The following is a 21,794-nucleotide window of genomic DNA, read 5'->3' on the forward strand; positions in this document are numbered from 1 at the left end:
TTCTCCAAATTCATTTATTGTGACTTCTGTGTTCTGTTACCGTGGCTAAGTGCTAAGGACATAGTGGTGAAGGTGTCTGCCCTTGTGGAACCTGCAGTGTGAAAAGTGATAAATACATAGACAATTCAATCTATAATTATAAACTTTGAACTATGCTATAAAAGGAAAGAACTTCTAGAAATCGACACTAATAGGTGAGACCGTTCTAATTTGGATGAGAAAACGCCGGTTTTAGGAAGAAAAATTTGAACTGAGACTGGAGGCTTAGTGGAAGTGGGCAGGTGAAGAGGCGTAAAGAGTAGAAGGGAAGAAAGTTCCTTGCAGAACAGAGCAGAGGTGGGATTTTGTGGACAGAGTTGGAAGGTCTGAGTTCCACAGAGACCTATACCCTTAACTGGAAAGTTCCTGAATTCATACATTCAGCCTACGACTGTTAGTACCCACGAGGCGCTGATGGGAGCTTTGAGTTTGTTTTGCCATGGATGAAATGGGAATAAGAAAGGATTTTAATGAAGCTGAAATGGGATTATGTATCCCAGATACCCTTAGACACAGTAAAGCCTCAATGTTCATAGACTGCTTGAGGAAAGATATAACAGGAAGTCGATTTCCCGACAATTTCTGCCCCGGGCAAACAGTGAGAAGGACTGGATTATACATAAACCCAGTCACCTAACCAAAGGCATTACAAAGTTTAATACCATCCTTTACAATGATCTTTTTTTTCCCCCTGACTCTGATCACAGCCAGGTCTTTTGGTTTTAGGGAATATTAAATCATCCAAAAAATTACCGTGGATTAGGCACTGGCCTTCTGCCCTGCCGTGCGCCATTTACTCCCCCCCACCCCCTTTGTTCTAGGGTCTTACTTCACCTCCGGCTTACTAGCTCCTGGCTCATCAGTTGGAAGTAGATTCAAAAAGTGTCCTGTGCCTTTCTTTTCTTAATATAATATTCATGGAAGGTTTTCCTTTGGGGAAAACTTCTCTTTGACTTTCTCCGTACAAGTTATTTCCACAGACTGTGGATTTTTCAGGACAGGCTTAATTTAACATATGTTTTCGTTTACCACAATTTTTACTTGTTTAGCTATCTTGTCCATATTCAGCTACCACTGAATGACAATCATTGGGATGTGATGAAAGAATTTTGAAATCGGGCTTAGGGACTGAGCGCATCCACTTCCTAATTAAGTTATTTCATGTCCTTAAACCTCAGTTTCCTCATTTTCAAAATGGACAAAACAATGCCAACCTCTCTTGGAAGATAAAAGGAGAAAGTGTGCATTTAGTGCAGCCTGTGGTACATACCAGGAGCTCAATTAATTATTACTATTATCACTTGGAGACTCAAGTGGCATAATTTTAATACCTTGTTCTAAGCAGAAACGTCATCGTGTTTTCACTATCACCAACTAAAATAAGTATAAACAACTATATCTTCAATTAAGTTTTCCTTAAACCACTAACATTTCTTGAGCTGTAGACCTAGTGCACATGCATTTAGATTGGTAAATTACATCTACCACACTACCTTACACAGAAAAGGTGTTGGGAATATAAGCAGATTAGTCAGTGAGGCAGGTGTTAATTGGCTTTTTTACTCAGTATGAGAATTCTAAACAGCTTCCATGTATTATTAAACCAAATTCTTACTTTTCCAACTTGGGCTGTTGACTGTAATTCTCTTTTTTGGTTTAGGGGACTTAAAACAATGCCAAGCATTTTCAAACAAAGAGTCAAAAATTGGAGGTTAACCTTCTTTCCTCCAGTAAGTTTTATTGATGGCCATGAGTATCAAAAAGATGATAAGCTGATTTATTTTCTGCCTTGGGTTGTCCAAACACCCAGGTGAACATCTTTATCAGTTTAGCATTCTATTTTGCTTGCATTCCCGATGAGCTTACCAGAAACTCTAACAAGCTGGGAAGCTGATGAATAACTAATCAAGAAAATGCAATGCACAAATGTGGAGGAGCGGTCTATAATTGCACAGTTCCTTACAATGAAGTAAATGCTAAATACAGACGCATGCCCAGAGGCACCAGGGAAACACCAATCAAAGACTTAGAAGGCTGAAGATTTCATCATTTATTCAACATTTATTGAGCATTTACATCATGCAAGGCAGTTAATGGAATAAAATACATAGAGATTTACTGTAGAGGTGTGTATACATATAATATTATACACACATACACACTTTTAGAAAATTCCAGGCATCTCCATGTCAGGATGATGCAATCACTTTGAACTACACATCTTTTCCACAGTAAAGTCCATATTGCAAAAAATTCCGATAATGATTAGTTTGGCAACACCCAGTTACTATGACAACGCCCATTGCTGATCCATGGGAGATGTAAGAGGATTGTCTCAGTAATAAAATGATGTTATCAGACATTTATGGCTTGTGGGGAAAAAGTGCAGTCGCTCCTTGTTTTGATATTATCTCTGACTATACTTGCTTTTAATCTACCTTTTCTATATTTAGTATCCAGTCATTTTAAATTAAAAAACAAAACAAAACCCAAAACCCAAACCAAAAATCAAGGTCTGCACTGTGACAGTAAACTAAACCTTTTGAGTATGAATCCTGGAGGTTATTATTTAGCATTTAAAGGAAATAAATCATGGTGAGGGGGTAATCTGAAATTTGAAGGCCACCTTAAGAGTTGAAATGGGGTGGGAAGGTTGAATATACCACCATTTACCATTCTTCAGATACCTCCAGACTCAATTTAAACATTTCAGTGAAAAAGGAGATGGGAGGGGACACGGGTCAAATCTCAGTTTTTTGTTTTGTTTTGTTTTTGTTTTTTTGTTTTTTGGTAGATGTAAACACTGAGCCAAAATATTTCACTGAAAAGACCTTCCTCCCCGGCTTGCGAGGATATCAACCTTACAAAAGTAATTTTTGGAGCACACTACCAAATACGCTCGTTCCAAAACTGTTACGGAAGCTCCAAGTTTTTAGTAAATACACAATCATTTTTCTTTTTCTCTCCGAGGATTCAGATAGCTGAAGCGAGGATGGGTCCCCCTCGGATTTCGTCCACGATCCAGCCAATCTGAGCCCGGATGCTAATTAGTTGCTCTCCCCCGATGAACACGCCTTTGTCGCTTGTAGGGCCGGACTACAAAGCCCAGAATGCCTCGCCCCTCCCTGATCAATGAGGTCTTATTTAAATGATCTCTGAGGTCTTGGACCCAGGCCAATCAGCTGTCAGGGCTCATGATAAATCGCAATGCATTATTGATAATAATAATTACTGGGACATGCGCGTTCCGGCCGAAGGGGGGTAAATTTCCGAACTCCAGGAATTTGTGGCGGAGTGGGCAAATAACCGCGGCTCTCCAGGCGCCCCGATGCTCGCACCATGTCGAGGCGCAAGCAGGCGAAACCCCAACACATCAACTCGGAGGAGGACCAGGGCGAGCAGCAGCCGCAGCAGCCGGCCCCGGAGTTTGCAGATGCGGCCGCAGCGGCGCCGGCGGCGGGGGAGCCGGGTGAGTGGGGCTGGGGGCGCACGCCCCGGGCGGGCAGTTTCCGGGACGTTCGCGGGACCCTAGAAGGCGCGGACTTTGGGGAGCCAACGGCTTCCACCGCAGACTGGGGAACCGAGATCTGGGGGCTCAGTTCCAGAGGAGAGCGGCAGCCTCATTCCCCACCCCCACCCTCGTTAATTTTACACTTCTCCCCTTTAATCGCTTCTCCCCTCTTGTGTAAGTTTCACCCCCGGGTCTCGCTCTTATTGTAAAATTGACCCCCAGCCTCTCCTGTGTCCCTCATTCCTGAAAGGTTCCCTTCTCCTTGTCCTCTGCCCCTCTCGTAATTGGTTCCACTCCCCTCACTAGTAGCCTCCCCCCCACTTGTAACTTAGGCTCCCCTCCTCCCTCCCTGGCGCTGCTTTTTAAAAGAAAGACCCCGGGGGTCCCCACTCTTTCCCTCACCCATTAGGGTCTTTGTAGGAGGCTGGGGAAGGGGCGCACCCTAGGAAGACCTCCCGGGGGAGCACGATCTGTTGTACGCGCCCCTCCCGGGCCAAGAGGGGGGAGGGGGCGCGACCTCTCCCCACCCCCAGGAGCTGGGGTGCGGGCCACCAGCGCTGCGGAGGGGATTGGAGGGCCCGAAGAGGTGGAGGAGAAGAGCACAGTATTTTCCTTTTTTAAAAAAATTTCTTTTTTGGTTTTCCTCTTTTCTCCCGGGGCTACGCCGCCTGCCGATCTTCGCCCTAACCTTTCGGGGCCTGACCTCCAGCCATCTTTGATTTCCGACTTCCTAAAAATAAACCGCGGCCGGCGGGAGGGGTGTGGGCCCCCAGGGGCGGGGGTCGCGGGCGCACAGCAGCCCCGCTGGGGTGCACCAGCCTGGCGTTTTGCGTGCCTTTTCTAGGGCGCCCGGCTTTCCAAACGCGCGCCCCGGGGGCCAGAGGGGAGAGGTCGGGCCAGGACTGGGCGGTCGTGGCCAGGGCGAGCTCCGGGGGCTGACCCGGCCCACGCTTCCGCGCTGCGCGTCTTGAGGGTCTGGAGGAGTTCTGGACCCCCAGCCCGGTCGGGAGCGGCCAAGCAAACTCCTCTCTTCCTAATCATGTAACCCAGGGGGCTTTAGGAGCCAGTCGATTTCCCACTATCTCCCCTCCGTCCTGGCCCGCCAAATTGTCGCCTGATAAGTTTTTCGCGTACGCGTGGGGGGAGGGGGCGTTTTTAACGTCCTCTTGGGCCTTGTTGGTGGCTTCTCTCCTCTCGCCGCCTGCTTTCTAATTTCCCAGCCCGTGATGGGGGTGTGCGCGGCAACCCGACTCCGAGCTACAACTCCGATGGGAAAACGGTTGCTACGTTTTGGTTACCGTACCTTTTATTTCGGGGAGGGAATGTGGTAAATTTCCTAAATTTATAATATAATGTAAATCCCTATTTCCCCTCAAATAAAATTTTTCCAGGGCAAATTAAAGAGATCTGCTTGACCGAGGGGGCGGCTGTGCGTTTTCGGGCGTCCGATGGTCAGGGCAGCGTGCACCCAAGGTCGGAGGAGGGTGGACTCTCTTTGTGCCTTGGGAGGGGGAGTGCGGGGGAGAATGGAGAGGCTTCGTTGCCTGGCCCACCTGGAACAAAAGGGTTAACCCTCTGCCCGCCCGCTTCCTCCCGAGAGGAGGGGCGAGCTCCTGGCTCTGACCCCTCCCCTGGTCCTGCTCTGACCTCCCCTTCCCCCTACCCGCTTCATTTTGGGTGGGCGCGCTGAAGTGGGGCTTTTGGTGGTGTTTGGCACCTTAGGGGGAGCTTCTTAAATTAACGCTAGCTGGAGTTTGCAATCAGTTAACCCGAGCTGGTTAGGATCGCGGGCCTGGCTGTGCGCTCCCTCCACGATTTGGGAGGGGGAGTTGCTACTGATCGCTTGGGTTGGAGTGGACGGCCGAGACTGCGCGCGGGCGCCCCCTGGAGGCCCAGCCTGGAACCTCGCCCTTTGCTGAGAGGCGGGTCCCTTCTCAGGTACCGGCTCACACCTGATGGGTGGGACAGGCTGGGGCAGGGGGATGGAGAGCGCTGGGCTGGGCTAGGCTAGGGACTCCAGTTGGTTGCTTGAGCTATCCCTGGCTGTGTCGGGTTTTCTTTGCCAAGTCTTTGGAATTCTTGGAAAGAATTCTTCGATCCTCGAATGTGTTTGCAGAGTCCCCCAGTTGCCACGATAGGACAGAAGGTAGTTTTCCCAAGTAGTACATTTTAACTGATGCATTTTGTATTTGAGCGGCCTGTATGTATCATTTTAAAAATCCAGTTTAGACTGGTCTTATTTTGCAAAGCCAATTTGAGACCCACTTATAAAGAATGTACTTTTTGAGGGAGGAAAATGAAGTACGGCAAAAAATTAGATCAGAAAATCTGCAGGTGGTCAGGGGACTCAGGCTACATACAGGAAAATTAGCATTTTCTCAAAAGAGTTTCAAATGCCCTTTGTGCTAAACTGGATTACAGCCATCAACGATTAAGATTCCCAAATTTCAAATAACTGCCTAGCCCCAGTTTCTAAACTGAAATGACCTACATTGGCGGTAAGGATTCTGAGAATAGGGCACTTGGGAGCTTATATTTTAATAGAGGGAGAGGGAAATCTTGTTGATCGAAGCGTTAGTTAATGTTGCAGGCTGACTTTCTGTGTTTCCATCTGAGTTTCTGAAAGGGGCTACAACTTGCCCACACCGCTTTTGTTCCGTCAAAAAGAAATTGCACAAGTCAATGCTAGTTGGTCCTTAAAGCCTCTGCAGCCTTCCTCACGGTGGGGAGTTGGGGAGCCATCTTGGGAGGGAGGGATAGAGTTAATGCTTCCTCTTTTTAAATGAAGTTAGGTTTTGGTAAGATTTTAGAGTGAGGTGTGCATTCCAATCTGGTTGTATGACTTTCAGCTGTGTAACCTTGATTTCTGAGCTTTTGGGTTCTTCCTGTGTACCATGGAGATGAAGCATGCTGTTTATTTAGATAGTTTCCACTATACAAGACCCACTGTGTGCTGGAAACGTGATCAGTAATTAATTTTGTTCAAAATAACAATGTTTTATGTTTTATTGTGCCAAGACGGCACTGAACTGCCAAGTTGAGATAATTCTGCAGTTTTATCTGTAGCCTGCTGTGTGCCAGACACCAGGCTGGGGACCTCAACGACATTATCTGTAATCCTCATTTTTACTCATTTTAGAGTAAACTTTAACTCCTGGTTGCAATGGCTTGCCCAGGGTCGCCTTGTCCTGTTTGATTTGAGCCTTGCTCTAAATCCAAGAAGCTGTGTTTATCGTGGTTTTAGAGAGTTGGTTATGGGATGGGATTTTCTATCAGATGAGGGAGCTATGGTGAGTGTTCAGCTGGTTGAGTGTTATCTCTGCTCCCTTTTAATTTTTGAGATGTGCCTCTGCAGGCTTTAGAATAAGAGGTCCTGGGAAGCAAGTCGAAAATAAAGCAGAGTTTGCATTTGGTGCTCTGGGCTTTACTGCCCTGGAAAAAATGATGGGAAGAGTTCAAGATATTCCCTTTTTCATCATCCTTAACCTATTGTGCTTTTGATTGTTTAAAAAAGCATCTAAAAATTTTAAAAGCTCTAAATCCATGTAAGAACTGCATCTCTGATCGTTGCCATCTATTTATTTATTTATTTTTCTAGATTTCAAGTCTATGAAAGGCTTTGTTCTAGGGGGATCTGGGGAAGGAGGCAGCAAAAGCTCCTGCCTTCATGGAGTTTACAAATTGCTTAAAAGATGAGCTCCAGTTGAGGCAATATGGGACGTATCTCTACAGCGTAAATAGCAGAGCTCGCACACCTTATAGCACAAAGAAACTTTGATTCTTTTACTTTTTCCTTTTCAGCAGACTTGAATTTTGATCCAAGACCATTTGGAACAAATTTTTTTTGTACCTTAATTAAATAGAAAGTTAATTACTGCTCTAATTTGCCACCTACAAATTGAGTTAAGGGCTTGTTCCTTAAGTGTTTCCCCGGATTGCTGAATTCAGATGTAAAATTAAACTGGTAAACCAGTTTCTTTGAACTGGTTCAGTACTTAAGGACATCTCAATTTCTTTTTGTTTTTTGGTAAGCAGTTATCCTGCCGGTGGGGGTGGGGTAGAAGATGTTTATGTACTCTAGATAATCTGCTCATTGTCGTTCTTTTAATATAGGAATGGGGGGGAAGATAAGCTTGAGGCATAATGCTTTTCTCGAGATACACAGGTTTGTTTCTTAAGCATTTTCACTGGCTCCAGAATTTGATTGGCCTCTGGCAGATGAGCTTTCTTCCTATACAATAGTAAGAGTATTTTCTATCCATTTGGCAGTGATTGAATCTAAGCCCCCTGCTGGGTTTACTGCATTCTTCCAACTTATTGGATAACTAGATGCTGAGAGATAACATTCCTAAAATTCGGAGTGGGGGTGGGGTAGAAGGATGGAAGATCTAGTTGCTGTGTAATCCCTCTGAACTTTGCTTTTTCCTTTTGGGAAGGGTTAACTTAAGCATACCCAGCAATTGTTCATAACAGAGTCGTCTTACTCTTTGGCAAATACGCTTTCAGTATTTGCCAGTGGTGGTCTGAATGTCGAAGTACTTTTTACTGCACCAGCAAACAGAGCTCCTGCTGTTTGAAGACTCAAGTGGGATGTTGCCGGTATTGCTTGGAGGCTACAGAAGAGGCAAGCCTGTGTATACAGTGCAGGCAAGCTGGTATTCAAGTTGTAAATCACTCTTGGGAACTGTTGGATCCTTCTAGGGCAGGGAGCTTAACCTTTTTTGTGCCACATTCACCCCTTCTCATCAGAATGTATTTAAATGCATACAATAAGATACATAGAAATACCAAGGAAATAAATTGCATTGAGATAACACTTAGTAAAAGTAACATGTGCTTCTTTATGAACACAATAAAGGAGATCTAGCAGTCAGTCAGGTAACCAGAATTTCCAGTAATGCAACCGCATTGACATCACAGGAAAATACCTGCTTTCTGTTGATGACATAGGCATGGGTTCTGCAAATATCGCTGAGGTGTGTTCCCCACGCTCATAATTGAAAGAAATGTTAAGTTTTAATTCAGCTGAGTGAAAATAAGGTTGCCATCTTTTTTTCCTGTCTAATTTCATCAGCCCCAGTTTAAAGAGTTATCTCCTTTAAAACCTGCATTGTCAGTAAGGGAATATTGTCCCCAAGGGGGTGAAAATTGGGTTTTTTTGGGGGGGGGCAAAAATGTTTATTGATGTTACAGTGGTTTGTGGCCTTCCAAAGGACCATAGTGCATAAACAGATAATATAGTATATTGGTGGTATTAAAATTTGGCGGGGGGGGGCGGTGATTAGGGAAAAAAAGCTTTAAAAGCCTTCCTAGAGGGGTAAAATGAAAAAAAGTTCAAGAAACTGCTCTAGAAGAAACAATTATAAATCAGGCCACTAGCTTCAGTTCTCTTCTTCAATAGTATTTAAGGCTATAATCCCTGCCCTTGTATTTTACCAGCACGGCACCTTGAGGCACTTATTTCTGAGCCTTAGTTTCCATGTTAGCGAACTGGGAACAAAGATGCTTGTTTACGTGGCTACGAAGATAAGTGAGTTAAGGTGTAGGAGTCTGAAGTGAGTACTTTGTTGCAGTTTGTGGAGGATGGTAGTAGTTTTGCTTTGGCCCTTAACAAGCATTTGTACATGAGCTTTGTTAGAGATTTCCAGAAGTAGAATGGCTGAAAAAAGGGGTGTAACATGCTAATTAAAAAGAAGCCAAAGTACAGAAGTGTATACATTTATTTATTTTTTTTCTGTGGTCACACTGCACGGCATGTGCCTCCCTGACCAGGGATCGAACCTGCGTCCCCTGCATTGGAAGTGTGGAGTCTTAACCACTGCACCGCCAGGCAAGTCCCAAAAGTGTATACATTTTAAAGTTTCTCTTCTACCCCAGGCCTGTGCTCCAAGAGGCAGGGACCAGCCATAGCATCTATTATTTCAAAAGTTTCCCACGTACATACTTATATCTTTATCCCCAGACACAAAGAGGATCTATACATCCTGTTCTCTACACTTTTTTTCCTCTTGAAATCAGTCTTGGGCGGTTGTCTTACAGATCAAGCATATATAATAAAGATCTACTTTATTTTTGAAGGCTACAAAGTAGTCATCATTTTCGTGTACCCTGATTTATTCAATCAGAACCGTACTGATGGACCAGAGTGCATCCTTTTTTGTTTAGGCTGTTTGTTACTATGAAACCTGTATCCTGGTATCACAGAAAGTAAACTCCTAACAAGGGAATTGCTGGGTGGAAGGAGAATTGCACTAAAATGATGATGTTGGTGAACTGTGCTCTGAAGAAGTTGTATGTATTTATAGGCACCAGCCTACTGGTGTATTTCCCTCCCAAGAGAAACTCTTTAAGTTCTACTTCTGAAGTTCTTGACACATAATTGCCAGAATTGCACTTCCAGAAAGATTGTGCCGGTTTAACAACACACCCCAGCAAACACCGCATTAGAAGTCTTGGGAAGGTGTACCAATAGGTACTATCTTAAGGATTCTGGGAATTGATGAATATATTTAACTTGATTCTTGGAAATTCTATTGCTTTGGAGCAGTTGTGGAGCCGGAAGGAAGGAGGTACCTACCTGCTACACTCCACATGGAAGTAGCAGGGGTGTATTATGTCCTAAGTTAACCTCCCCACACCCCCAAACCTGACCCCTCAAGCTTTCCTGTTCCTCCTGGGGTTTCTGTGAGAGGAAAGATAGTTGCCAGTCTCAACAGAAGAAACATATGCTTAGGAGGAAGGGTATCAAGGAAGAGTTCAAAGGGACGTTCTGGGTCCTGCGTGCCTTGGTTTTAATGTTGGCTCCGCAGTTTACCACATGCCCTGCCTTGGGGAAGTTAATGTCCTCTGTGCCTCAGTTTCCCCCTCTGTTAAATATGATAGTCTCTAGCTCAAGAGTTGTTAATAACATGTAAATTACACCTGGTACATAGTAAGTGCTCAAAAGTTACCTATGACTAGATTTTTCGTTGTGTTGCCTTGGGTATAAGTCACATTTACGTCCAAGTCTGTTTTCCTTATCTGTAAATGGGGCTGATGTTAAATAGGGTTGGATGGGTATAGTATGGAGCCCAGGGCACCTGGAGGTTCTAGTCTGGACTACAGGAGGCTATTAGGCTGCTCATCTTTTTATCACCCCCTTAGCCCCTGCCTTGTACTCAGTAGGAGGCGAGAAGTATTGTTAAATGAGTGAGGCTTTAAATGACTGGTACAAGGCTTATTGTGTTCAGCAGCCCTAGTTGCCCAGGTAACCAGATAAGCCGCCGAAATAGAAAAGGTGGAGAAACTGATGTTAACTGACTACGTACAGGATCTGCACTTTCAGGTCATAGGATGGCGCCAGGCTCACGGTCAGCACTCAGCAAACATTTGTTAAATTAATCACGTCACTTAACACAGCATCTAACTTACGTGGTTGTCATGATTTTACACATTTAATAGAAATCCTGAGGGGTAAGCCCACCACATCAAACCTGTTTTCCATGGATTGATCCTGACCTGTTTGCCTTCTCTTGGCTCACCCCCGACCCGCATACACCTTGCAGAACTTTTGATGATTATTTAATCTGAAATTAGGAAAAATTAAGTCAATTTATTAAGGCCGTGCTATGGAAATGTAAAAGAACCAGTGTTTGAAAATCTGATGGAAAGTATAGATCTTTCTCAAGAGAAATACACTTTGTTGCAAGATCAGCCCCTCCCCAAATTGTTGACTGACTCCTCAGTCAAAAACCCATGCTGTTGGGAAATGTAATCACCCAAGGAATTGAGGCAAAATGGGTTAGTTGGCTTTACAAAGTGATCATTTTATTTAAAAGATAAGTGGATACTGCCTGGCCTTACCCCCATGCATTTGTACATTTCAAATAGGATTTGTTTTAAACAAAAATGGTCACACCTTACAAACTATTCTGTAACCTACTTCCACCTAACTTCTGGCTCCATGTCAGGACGTACGGAAATTCTGCGTCGTTTTTGTACTGTGGGTAAACCAAAATTTACCTTTTTTTTTTTTTCCCCTCTTTTGTGGCTCTAAACATTTCTGTGAAAAATATCCCTCTTCCTCCATGGATTTTTTTAAAAAAATAAGTTTATTTATTTGTTTATATTTGGCTGTGTTGGGTCTTTGTTACCGCACGCAGGCTTTCTCTAGTTGTGGCGAGCGGGGGCTGCTCGTTGTGGTGGCTTCTCTTGTTGTGGAGTGCATCCTTCAGTAGTTGTGGCGCACGGGCTTCGTTGCTCTGCGACATGTGGGATCTTCCCGGCCCATGTCCCCTGTGCTGGCAGGTGGATTCTTAACCACTGCGCCACCAGGGAAGTCCTCTCCATGGATCTTTGTATACGTGTGCAAATGTCTGTGGTTTGGATCTGCGCACCTGGAGTTGCTGGGTCTGAGGTGCGCCTATATGACTTGTCAGTGGTAAGGTGTACATATAATAGGTGAGGCAGGAAATGAGAAAAATAAAGTAGCTTAGAGGTTCTCCACCCGCCAGGACTCAGGCATCTGGCTAAAAAGCACAGTCCCCCGACAGGCATTGTGACGTGCAGACTAGCAGTCACTGTGAAGGAAATAGGACCCAACTGCAAAAGAAGTCCAGGGACCACTCATTTTCAGGAATAGAACTACCCAGAATAGGACGGTTGGTTGACTTTTGTGTAACAGAGTAGAAGTTGCAAACGGAAGGTGAGGAATAAAATCCATCATTCCCATCCCTTCCTTCCTTTCTTGGGCTTCTTTCTTTGTTTAATGGCTTATTAATCCTTTAATGTCCTGTTAAGGCATTTCTGTAGGTTTTTCGTAATCAGGAAGGTCAGTGAAGTTTTTTTTCTTGGACATGCAATCTTTCCTTTTTTTTCAGTGTGTTTTTTCTTATTAATTTTCAGCACCTTTAACCTTTCATTGTCCCTGGTGGGAAGGTACACTTACCACATTGTCTGAATGAGTGACTTACTGCAATTTCACTTTCGATGGGCCCAGGATGGAGATGAGCGGCCATGAATTGAGCAGGTTTCCAACATCATTTTATGGTGGCATGAGATCCATTTGCCTTTCAAGCCAGCTCTCAGCTGGGTGAGGGCCAGAGCTCCAAGGGGATTATTTTAATGAATTGTATGCGTTTCCCAGGGCTGCCTTAATAAGTTGGCACAGACTAGATGGTTTAAGACAGATTTATTCTCACAGTTCTGGAGGGTGGACAGCTGAAATTTAGGAGTTGCAGGGTTCCTTTTGGAGCCTCTGAGGGTGAGTCTGTACCAGGCCTCCTCCCTACCTTTTGTTGGCTTCCAGCCGTCCTTGGCTTATAAAAGCCACGTAACTCCTGCCTTGGCTTCACATGGCCTTATTCTGTCTCATGTCCCTTTCTTTTCTCCTTAAGGACACCAGATACTGGGCTTGGGACCCACCCTAATTACAATTGCAAAGATTTCCCCCCCTGCCCCAAAGAAGGTCGCTTGCACAGGTGCAGGGGTTAGGATTGGACATTTTGGGGGGTTATGATTTGACCCCCACTACCTAAGTGATTGGTTCACTTGAGACTCTTTGGATGCCTTGTTCCCTTACACAGTTTTGTGCGTGTTGGGACACAGATCACGAAGACCTCTGGACTGTGAGCTGTGGTTTTTCCCAAGAAATCGCCCCACATCCTTTCTTGGGTAGAGTTCTTAGCTTTTTCTCTCTTGTCACAGGTACTCCAATGAACCCCCCAGGGAGTGGCGATGACGTGAACGTGGACGGAGCAGGGATAAAGAGGCCTCGGCGGGAGGAGACTCACATCTGTGAGAAATGCTGTGCCGAGTTCTTCAGTTTCTCGGAGTTCTTAGACCATAAGAAGAATTGCACTAAAAATCCACCTGTCCTCATCATGAATGACAGCGAGGGGCCGGTGCCTTCAGAAGACTTCTCCGGGGCTGTGCTGAGCCACCAGCCACGCAGCCCAAGCAGGAAGGACGGTCACAGAGAGGACGGTGGCAGCTCAGGGGACACGAGGGAGAAGCCGGGGGCAGAGTCCATCGTGTACTTAAAGACGGAGGCCGCCCTGCCACCCACACCCCAGGACATAAGCTATTTACCCAAAGGCAAAGTGGCCAACACCAACGTCACGCTTCAAGCATTACGTGGCACCAAGGTGGCCGTGAACCAGCGGGGTGTAGACGCGCCCCCAGCCCCGCTGCCTGGCGCCAGCAGCATCCCCTGGGTCCTCGAGCAGATCCTGTGTCTGCAGCAGCAGCAGCTCCAGCAAATCCAGCTCACGGAGCAGATCCGCGTGCAGGTGAACCTGTGGGCCTCCCACGCCCTCCACTCCAGCGGCGTGGCCGGAGCTGACTCCCTGAAGACGCTGGGCGGCCACGTGTCCCAGCAGGTTTCGGCGGCTGTGGCTCTGCTCAGCCAGAAGGCGGGGAGCCCGGCTTTGCCCCTGGACACCTTGAAGCCAGCCAAGCTACCTCACTCCAGCATCCCTTCTGCTGCGAGCTCCGTGTCCCCAGGGCTGACGCCCTTCGCCCTGAAGCCAGATGGGACCCGGGTGCTCCCCAACGTCCTGTCGCGTCTCCCGGGGGCGTTGTTACCTCAGGCCCCAGGCTCTGTGCTCTTCCAGAGCCCCTTCTCCGCGGTGGCGTTAGACCCGTCCAAGAAAGGGAAAGGGAAGCCACCGAGTGTCTCCCCGGTAGATGTCAAACCCAAGGACGAGGTCCTCTACAAGCACAAGTGTAAGTACTGTAGCAAGGTTTTTGGGACTGATAGCTCCTTGCAGATCCACCTCCGCTCCCACACCGGAGAGAGACCCTTCGTGTGCTCTGTCTGCGGCCACCGCTTCACCACCAAGGGCAACCTCAAGGTGCACTTTCATCGACATCCCCAGGTGAAGGCAAACCCGCAGCTGTTTGCCGAGTTCCACGACAAGATGGCGGCGGGCAGTGGCCTTCCCTATGCGCTCTCTGGCCCTGTCCCCGTAGATGAACCCGGGCTCTCCTTAGACAACAAACCTGTCCTTGCGACGGGGACCCCCAATGTAGGGCTATCTCAGAATCTCTCTTCAGGGACTAACTCCAAGGACCTCATGGGTGGCCCATTGCCCAACGACCTGCAGCCCGGGCCTTCTCCAGAAAGTGAGGATGGATCCATCCTACCTGGGGTGGGGCCCAACCATAACTCCCCGAGGGTTGGTGGCTTCCAAGGGAGTGGGACACCCGAGCCGGGGTCAGAGACCCTGAAATTGCAGCAGCTGGTGGAGAACATCGACAAGGCCACCACCGACCCCAACGAATGTCTCATATGCCACCGTGTCTTAAGCTGCCAAAGTTCCCTCAAGATGCATTACCGCACCCACACCGGGGAGAGGCCATTCCAGTGTAAGATCTGTGGTCGAGCCTTCTCCACCAAAGGCAACCTGAAGACGCACCTCGGGGTGCACCGGACCAACACGTCCATAAAGACGCAGCATTCGTGCCCCATCTGCCAGAAGAAGTTTACCAACGCGGTCATGCTGCAGCAGCACATCCGGATGCACATGGGCGGCCAGATTCCCAACGCGCCTCTGCCGGAGAATCCCTGTGACTTTACGGGTCCCGAGCCAATGGCGGTCGGTGAAAATGGCAGTACAAGCGTTGTCTGTCATGATGATGTCGAGAGCATCGATGTAGATGAAGTCTGCTCCCAGGAGGCCCCTGGCAGCTCCTCGAAGGTCCCCATGCCCCTTCCCAGCATCCACTCGGCATCACCTACTCTAGGGCTGGCCTCTGTGGCTTCCCTAGATGCCCCAGGGAAGACGGGTCTCACTGGTCTTGTCCTGCAGCGACAGAGCAGCCGAGAAAATGGTTCCGTGGAGAGTGATGGCTTGACCAACGACTCTTCCTCCTCAGTGATGGGGGACCAGGAGTATCCGAGCCGAAGTCCAGATGTCCTGGAGACCACGTCCTTCCAGGCAGTCTCCCCAGCCAATAGCCAAGCGGAGAGTGTCAAGTCCAAGTCTCCTGATACCGGTGGCAAAGTGGACAGCTCCGAGAACAGCCGCACTGAGACGGAAGGTGATAGAGCTTTGGATTTAACTTAGGTCCATTCTGGGCACAGAGTCATCCAAAAGGAACCTGGGTTGAACTTGACAAATGGAGAGTGTGGTATATGTGAAATAGCTCCCCTGTAGGGCGATTAGCCTTTCTGTGGGCACTTCTGGATAGAGGGCAATAATAACTACCTCTGTCGTAGTAGAGACATGCTTTTATTTACGACGGTTCTTGCAAGTTGGGTGTGGACAGCGTACTTACTTTTGGTGGGTTTTTATTTTTGTGTTTGAGCCCTGTGAGGGCAACATGGGTAATCGTAAGTAAATGCTCCAGTAGAAGAGTGTTTGAGAAAGTGGGCACTGCTTTTTGGCCAGTGAGATAAGCCATAGTTCCTTGATTCTGAAATCTCACTCCCTTATGTACAGTTCACAAATTAATAACTCTTGAGGGAGAGAAAAGAATCTAACCTATTTTAAAAGCACCCCACATAAATGGGGTGCCTGTTGACGGCATTAATGGCAAAAATGGGGGAATAGCAACATCGTAGAATCAGAAAGATAGTGTCAGGGCTTACTTTATGAAGGTAACTGAGTGCAGGAATTTGAACTTGGAATTGCATTGCCTGTGACTGTTGCTGATACCTTTAAAGCCAAAATAGTAACCTTCTCTGAAGTGCTGGAGTCACTCTCCGTGCAGATAAACAAGTAAAAGGAAAGCTGCTTCCAAGGTGTCAATTTCCTGAACGCTATTTGCAGGCTGTCAAACAGTGGGGCAGTTGTGGTCAAAGCTCCTTTCTTTTTGGATTGAAGAATGAATGACTGTAGGATGATAATTTGGGATTTTTTTTTTCTGTGCACACCAGGTCGGAGCACTGGCCCACCGACATTTATCCGAGCCCAGCCAGCCTATGTCAAAGTTGAAGTTCCTGGTGCGTTCGTTGGTCCCGCGACCATGTCCCCAGGCGTGACACCTTTGCTAGCCATCCAGCCCCGACGACAGGCCAAGCAGCACGGCTGCACAAGGTGCGGGAAGAACTTCTCATCTGCCAGCGCGCTTCAGATTCACGAGCGGACTCACACCGGGGAGAAGCCTTTCGTGTGTAACATTTGTGGGCGAGCTTTTACCACCAAAGGCAACTTGAAGGTGAGTTCAAGCCTCGCAGTGCAGTCAAAAAAGAAAAAACAGAAAAAAGAAGAAAGAGACTTTCTCACATTACAACATTTCTGAAGTTGGGATTCCCGTTGTAGTCAGTGCCTGCATGAAATCGTTCAAGTCTGGAAACACAGATGATGTTTGTCTTGTATTGTAATGTAGTGTCGATAAATCCTTTACAGATTTGCCTGTGCTTTCAGACTTGATGACCACCCTGTACGTTGGTTTTTGTTTTCCTGGCCTGCTAGGTTGAAATAAATACCACGAGTTAAACATAGATATAGTGCCACTGGAGTTAAAGGAAGAAGGCCTCCAGGTTTATTGGCCTTTCTTTGAAACTGAACAGCTGGGTTCTTCCAAAGAATGTCATGTGTCTATTGTTAGGATAAGTTGGTTCCACCTAAGATATTACCTGGGAGACTGTCCCATGTAAGGATCGAAAGTGGCCTGTGTAAGGACACAGGATGGGAAACCTGGGTTTCCCTCATGGTCCTGCCTCTACTTTGTTCCAGGCGTGTTTCTCTGGACCTCTTTTCTCTAACTAGCTCCCCAGTGAGTAGACTAGTTGAATTCTTTGTAATGAGAATGAAGGTTGAAACTTCATCTTAAAGTTGACCTAGAAGACCTCATGTCATTTTAGAAATTAAAAGTACTTATTAAAAAAACTATATTCTCTTAATATTTTAGTCTAGGTGGCAAAAATGTCAGGGGAGGAACATGGAAGTAATTTAATCTGTAATCCCAACTTCCAGAAATACAAAGCGTAAATTTATTCAGGGGCCTTGGAATCAATCTGGGGAAGGTTTGGAGCTGCTGTTGCTGCGTAAGTGGCTTTGGGCAGGTGGCTCCTGTGCCTCGGTTTCTCAGGCATGGGGATCATGGTAATGACCTCAGGGTCGCTTGGAGATTAATTGAGTTGTATGAGTGTTTCACGTGATGCCAGGAACATCTTAGTAATTTCTTGGAGTGATGAAGAGCAAGTGACGTCTGAGCCCGCTGGGATAACTGCTGACTTCTAAGCATGTCAGTGAAGTGATGTGAGAATGCTTGAAACCCAGGACCCATCACGTTCTTCAACTCTTTATAAAGAAAGGGATTTGAAAGCTCAAAAACCAGACCAGGAACATAATTGCAGATAGGAGGCTGGCCAGGTCGAAGCAGCAGTAAGTGGTAGGATCTCTTTCCTCTTCAGAAGAGTCCTTGCCTTGTCTGCTACCATAGATGAAATAACATTCATTCCCCGTGGCCTCGTGTAACCTTCCCAACTAGGCTTATTTTTCTCTACAGCAGTGATTACTCTTGTTGACACACTATGTATTTAGGATGTCAGCTCCATCAGGCCAGGGTCTGTTTTGTTCAAAGATTATTTTTTAAACTCAAATTTTCTTTTTTCTTTTTTTTTTTTTTGCGGTACGCGGGCCTCTCACTGTTGTGGCCTCTCCTGTTGCGGAGCACAGGCTCTGGACGCGCAGGCTCAGCGGCCATGGCTCACGGGCCCAGCCGCTCCGCGGCACGTGGGATCTTCCTGGACCGGGGCACGAACCCGCGTCCCCTGCATCGGCAGGCGGACTCTCAACCACTGCGCCACCAGGGAAGCCCTTTAACTCAAATTTTTATTCAAGTAATTGTCGATTCATGTAGAGGGAGAAGTCATACAGAGATGCTTACCCACTTTGCTAGTTTCTCCCAGTGATAGAATTTTGCACAACTATAGAATAAATAATAACCAGGATATTGACATTGATGTAACCTACTGGTCTTATAGATATTCCCGTTTTACTTGTACTCCGTGTCTGTATGTGTTAAGATCCGTACCATTTGTTAACTGTGTAAGTTTGTGTGTTCACAAGTTGTAACCCTAGCACTTGAAACAACACTGCTATGTAGTAGGTGTTGACAAAACTGTACATGTGAACAGTGGTATGGGGAAAATTGGAGTGTGTATTCCCCACCTCGGTTGCCCTTACTTGCCTCTAGGCAGGAATGTAGATCCATGGTTGCCAGATGATCTGATTTTTTTTTTCCCCCAAGAGAATAGGTATCTGTATTTTTTTAAAAAAATAAATTTATTTATTTTGGGTGCATTGGGTCTTCGTCGCTGCACCAGGGCTTTTCTTTAGTTGTGGCGAGCGGGGGCTACTCTTTGTTGCGGTGCGCAGGCTTCTCATTGCGGTGGCTTCTCTTGTGGCAGAGCACAGGCTCTAGGTGCATGGGCTTCAGTAGTTGTGGCGCGTGGGCTCCAGAGCGCAGGCTCAGTAGTTGTGGCGCATGGGCTTAGTTGCTCCGCGGCATGTGGGATCTTCCCGGACCAGGACTGGAACCCATATCTCCTGTATTGACAGGCAGATTCTTAACCTCCGCGTCACCAGAGAAGCCCGATATCTGGATTTTTTTAATATGAAATCTAATTTTAAAATATAAGTTTAGATAGACCAAACCATAGGCAGACTTGACTTTGGTTTGCCCACATGCAATCCCATCTCTGTTTTGGTGGAAACCTTTCTGTCCCTCTTCCCACAGGTCCATTATATGACGCATGGGGCCAACAATAGCTCGGCACGCCGTGGCAGGAAGCTGGCCATCGAGAACACCATGGCTCTATTAGGAACGGACGGAAAGAGGGTCCCCGAGATATTTCCCAAGGAAATCCTGGCCCCTTCGGTGAACGTGGACCCTGTTGTGTGGAATCAGTACACCACCATGCTCAATGGTGGTCTGGCCATGAAGACCAACGAAATCTCTGTGATCCAGAGTGGTGGCATTCCCACCCTCCCGGTGTCGCTGGGGGCCAGCTCCGTGGTGAATAACACCGCTACCTCCAAGATGGATGGCTCCCAGTCGGCCATCAGTGCCGAGGTGGAGAAGCCAGGAGCTGCCGACAGCGTCCCCAAACACCAGTTCCCTCACTTCCTGGAGGAAAACAAGATCGCCGTCAGCTAAGCTACAGGAGAACGCACGTCGAAGGAGCAGTGCAGTGACCTCTCTAGAACTGTCCCTTTTTTGTTTGTTTTTCTTAAAGACCCCATCTCCTCCAGTTTTCTTCCCGATGTGCAAATAATGTTTACAGTTGTGACCACAACCTCAGGCACATCCTACAATCACAATGTTGCTATGCTGCTTTGCAAAAACAAACAAACAAAAAAGAAAAATCAAAAAAAAATTCATACTAAGATATAGACTAGTATTTTTTTTTTTAATTTTGGAAAGAAGCGGGTCTTGCAAAGTAGTTTTGTTACTTGCAACAAACTATATACATAAAACCTTTGTACAACCTAGAGTAACTGTTTCCAAAGACTGTCACCTATTTCAAGTTGGAAGGTGTTGAACCACCATGGAGAAGACAACTGTTTTGCCTGTTTGGGGGGTGGGGGGAGGGGTGGGTGGGTACTGTATACTTACTTCTGCGGTGACTGTATGCGGGTAAATGGACAAGGTCTGTCGTCTGTTTAGGGACCTGTTTGGTATTCTCCCAACCCTACACCCATTTTTCTTTTCTTTTTTGAATGTACTTTTTTTTTTTTTTTTTTTTTAAAGCCGAGGTTGTAGAATTCCAAATTTTTTTTCAACCTTGGAACCTTAAGTAGAATGCCCTCAAGTGGACAGATTTTAGTCCTTAGAAAGTCGGTGTGTGTGTTGCTGCTTATTTAAATACAGTTCAGTTGGAGCCCCAAGAGTGCCAAGGTGTCCTCCCTATGCTTTCCAGATGCCCTTCTTCTTCCTAAAACCAGGAGAGGTGAGCACCTGAGCAGGGAATCTCAGGTGACCTAATTTAGTTCACCGGTGCCTACTCTGAAGAGCTGGGTGTCCGTTCTTGAAGAAACAAACTCACAGGAAGGGCGTGTCTTATTATATACTAATAACTTCTTATACTAATTTGTACCAGAAGTTCCTTGATTGTGACTTATGCCAAGTAATTATGAAGATTTTTTTTTTTTTCTGAGTATTGCATGAAGGCTACCAAGTTGGAACAGGCAAGTCCTGGATGTGAAAGCTTTAATTTATCTACCTCATTCATGTGTTATTTTTGTAGCTATAGTCTCTATTTTCTTATTTGATGACCGCTGAAGTGTTCCTAGGCCCTGTCGTAAACCTAAGAGTTGATGTATTGGTGGGAGCAGCTGGAAGTTCAACATGTTGTGATTCTTTTTTTCTTAATCCCCCTTTTGTATATGTGATATTAAACAGACGATGAAGTGTTACTCTTGAGGATTTAACAAGGAAGGAGAAAGAAAGACCCACATTTCTGGGTGAAGTCTTTGCCCCTCTATGTGGAAAAGTGGATTGTGACTGTTCTCAAGTCTGTCTCTCGGTAATTGCACCTGACTTTAGGATCCAAAAAAAATTGTTTTGCCAAGTTGTGCCTTTCCTTCTGGAATTGTAAGTGAACACATAATAGTACCTGTTTACACTGTGAAGTGGATATTGTTACAGAAGATACACCAGAGGCTTTCTCACTTGTTAAGCTAATAATGCCTTGTGAATGTATGATCTACGGAGAAACCCCTGTAGTTTTTACCTGCTGATGCTGTCTGTCTGTTGGAGAATAAATTTTGGATGGTTCTTTTTTTCACCACCAGGCGTGTATGTAAGTTTTTCTGGTAGTTTCTGCTCTAAACTTGAGAATCCTGGACTTCCCTGGTGGTCCAGTGGTTAAGACTCCACGCTTCAAATGCAGGGGATGTGGGTTCGATCCCTGGTGGGGGAACTAAGACCCCACATGCTGCGTAGCGCAGCCAAAAATTTAAAAAAAAAACAACCCTGAGAATCCTTAATTGACAGTCGTTTCCAGCTCCCTTGGTCTCTCTAGGTCCTGGAATTGAAGCTGCACATCTGGTTACATCTGTGCTTGACCCACTACTCAAGCACACACAACTAACTACTTGCTGGTTGGTATCTTTCTTTTTTAAGGCATTTTATTAGAGTCCTCTCCTTCTAGAGAACTTTGCTTGTGTTCGCTTGTAACTGTGGAAAATTTATCAGGCCCTAGATGATCCCACATTTCAACCCATCCATACCTGGTTACACGTCACTGGGCAGAGAGACAGGTTCTGGTTTTGGTTTTTGTTTTTTTTGGCCATGCCACCACACTGCATGC

At 46.3% G+C, this 21,794-nt stretch overlaps 1 protein-coding gene across 2 annotated transcripts; it reads left to right on the forward strand.

The window, feature by feature from the left end:
• Positions 1-3,212: 3,212 nt before the first annotated feature.
• Positions 3,213-19,867, forward strand: SALL4 (spalt like transcription factor 4). 2 transcript variants are annotated; one of them, XM_029221348.1, is made up of 4 exons: positions 3,213-3,508; positions 13,235-14,254; positions 16,410-16,690; positions 19,220-19,668. In XM_029221348.1, exons 1-4 carry the CDS (start codon positions 3,379-3,381, stop codon positions 19,637-19,639), a joined length of 1,851 nt encoding a protein of 616 aa, XP_029077181.1. In that variant the 5' UTR covers positions 3,213-3,378; the 3' UTR covers positions 19,640-19,668. The 2 variants fall into 2 exon arrangements, with proteins under 2 accessions (XP_029077181.1, XP_029077180.1); XM_029221347.1 differs by having other exon boundaries at positions 3,266-3,508; positions 13,235-15,571; positions 19,220-19,867.
• The last annotated feature ends 1,927 nt before the right edge of the window (positions 19,868-21,794 follow it).

This window comes from Monodon monoceros, unplaced genomic scaffold, assembly GCF_005190385.1.
Source record: "Monodon monoceros isolate NGI ecotype Baffin Bay Population unplaced genomic scaffold, NGI_Narwhal_1 Super_Scaffold_13, whole genome shotgun sequence".
Taxonomy (NCBI): Eukaryota; Metazoa; Chordata; class Mammalia; order Artiodactyla; family Monodontidae; genus Monodon; species Monodon monoceros.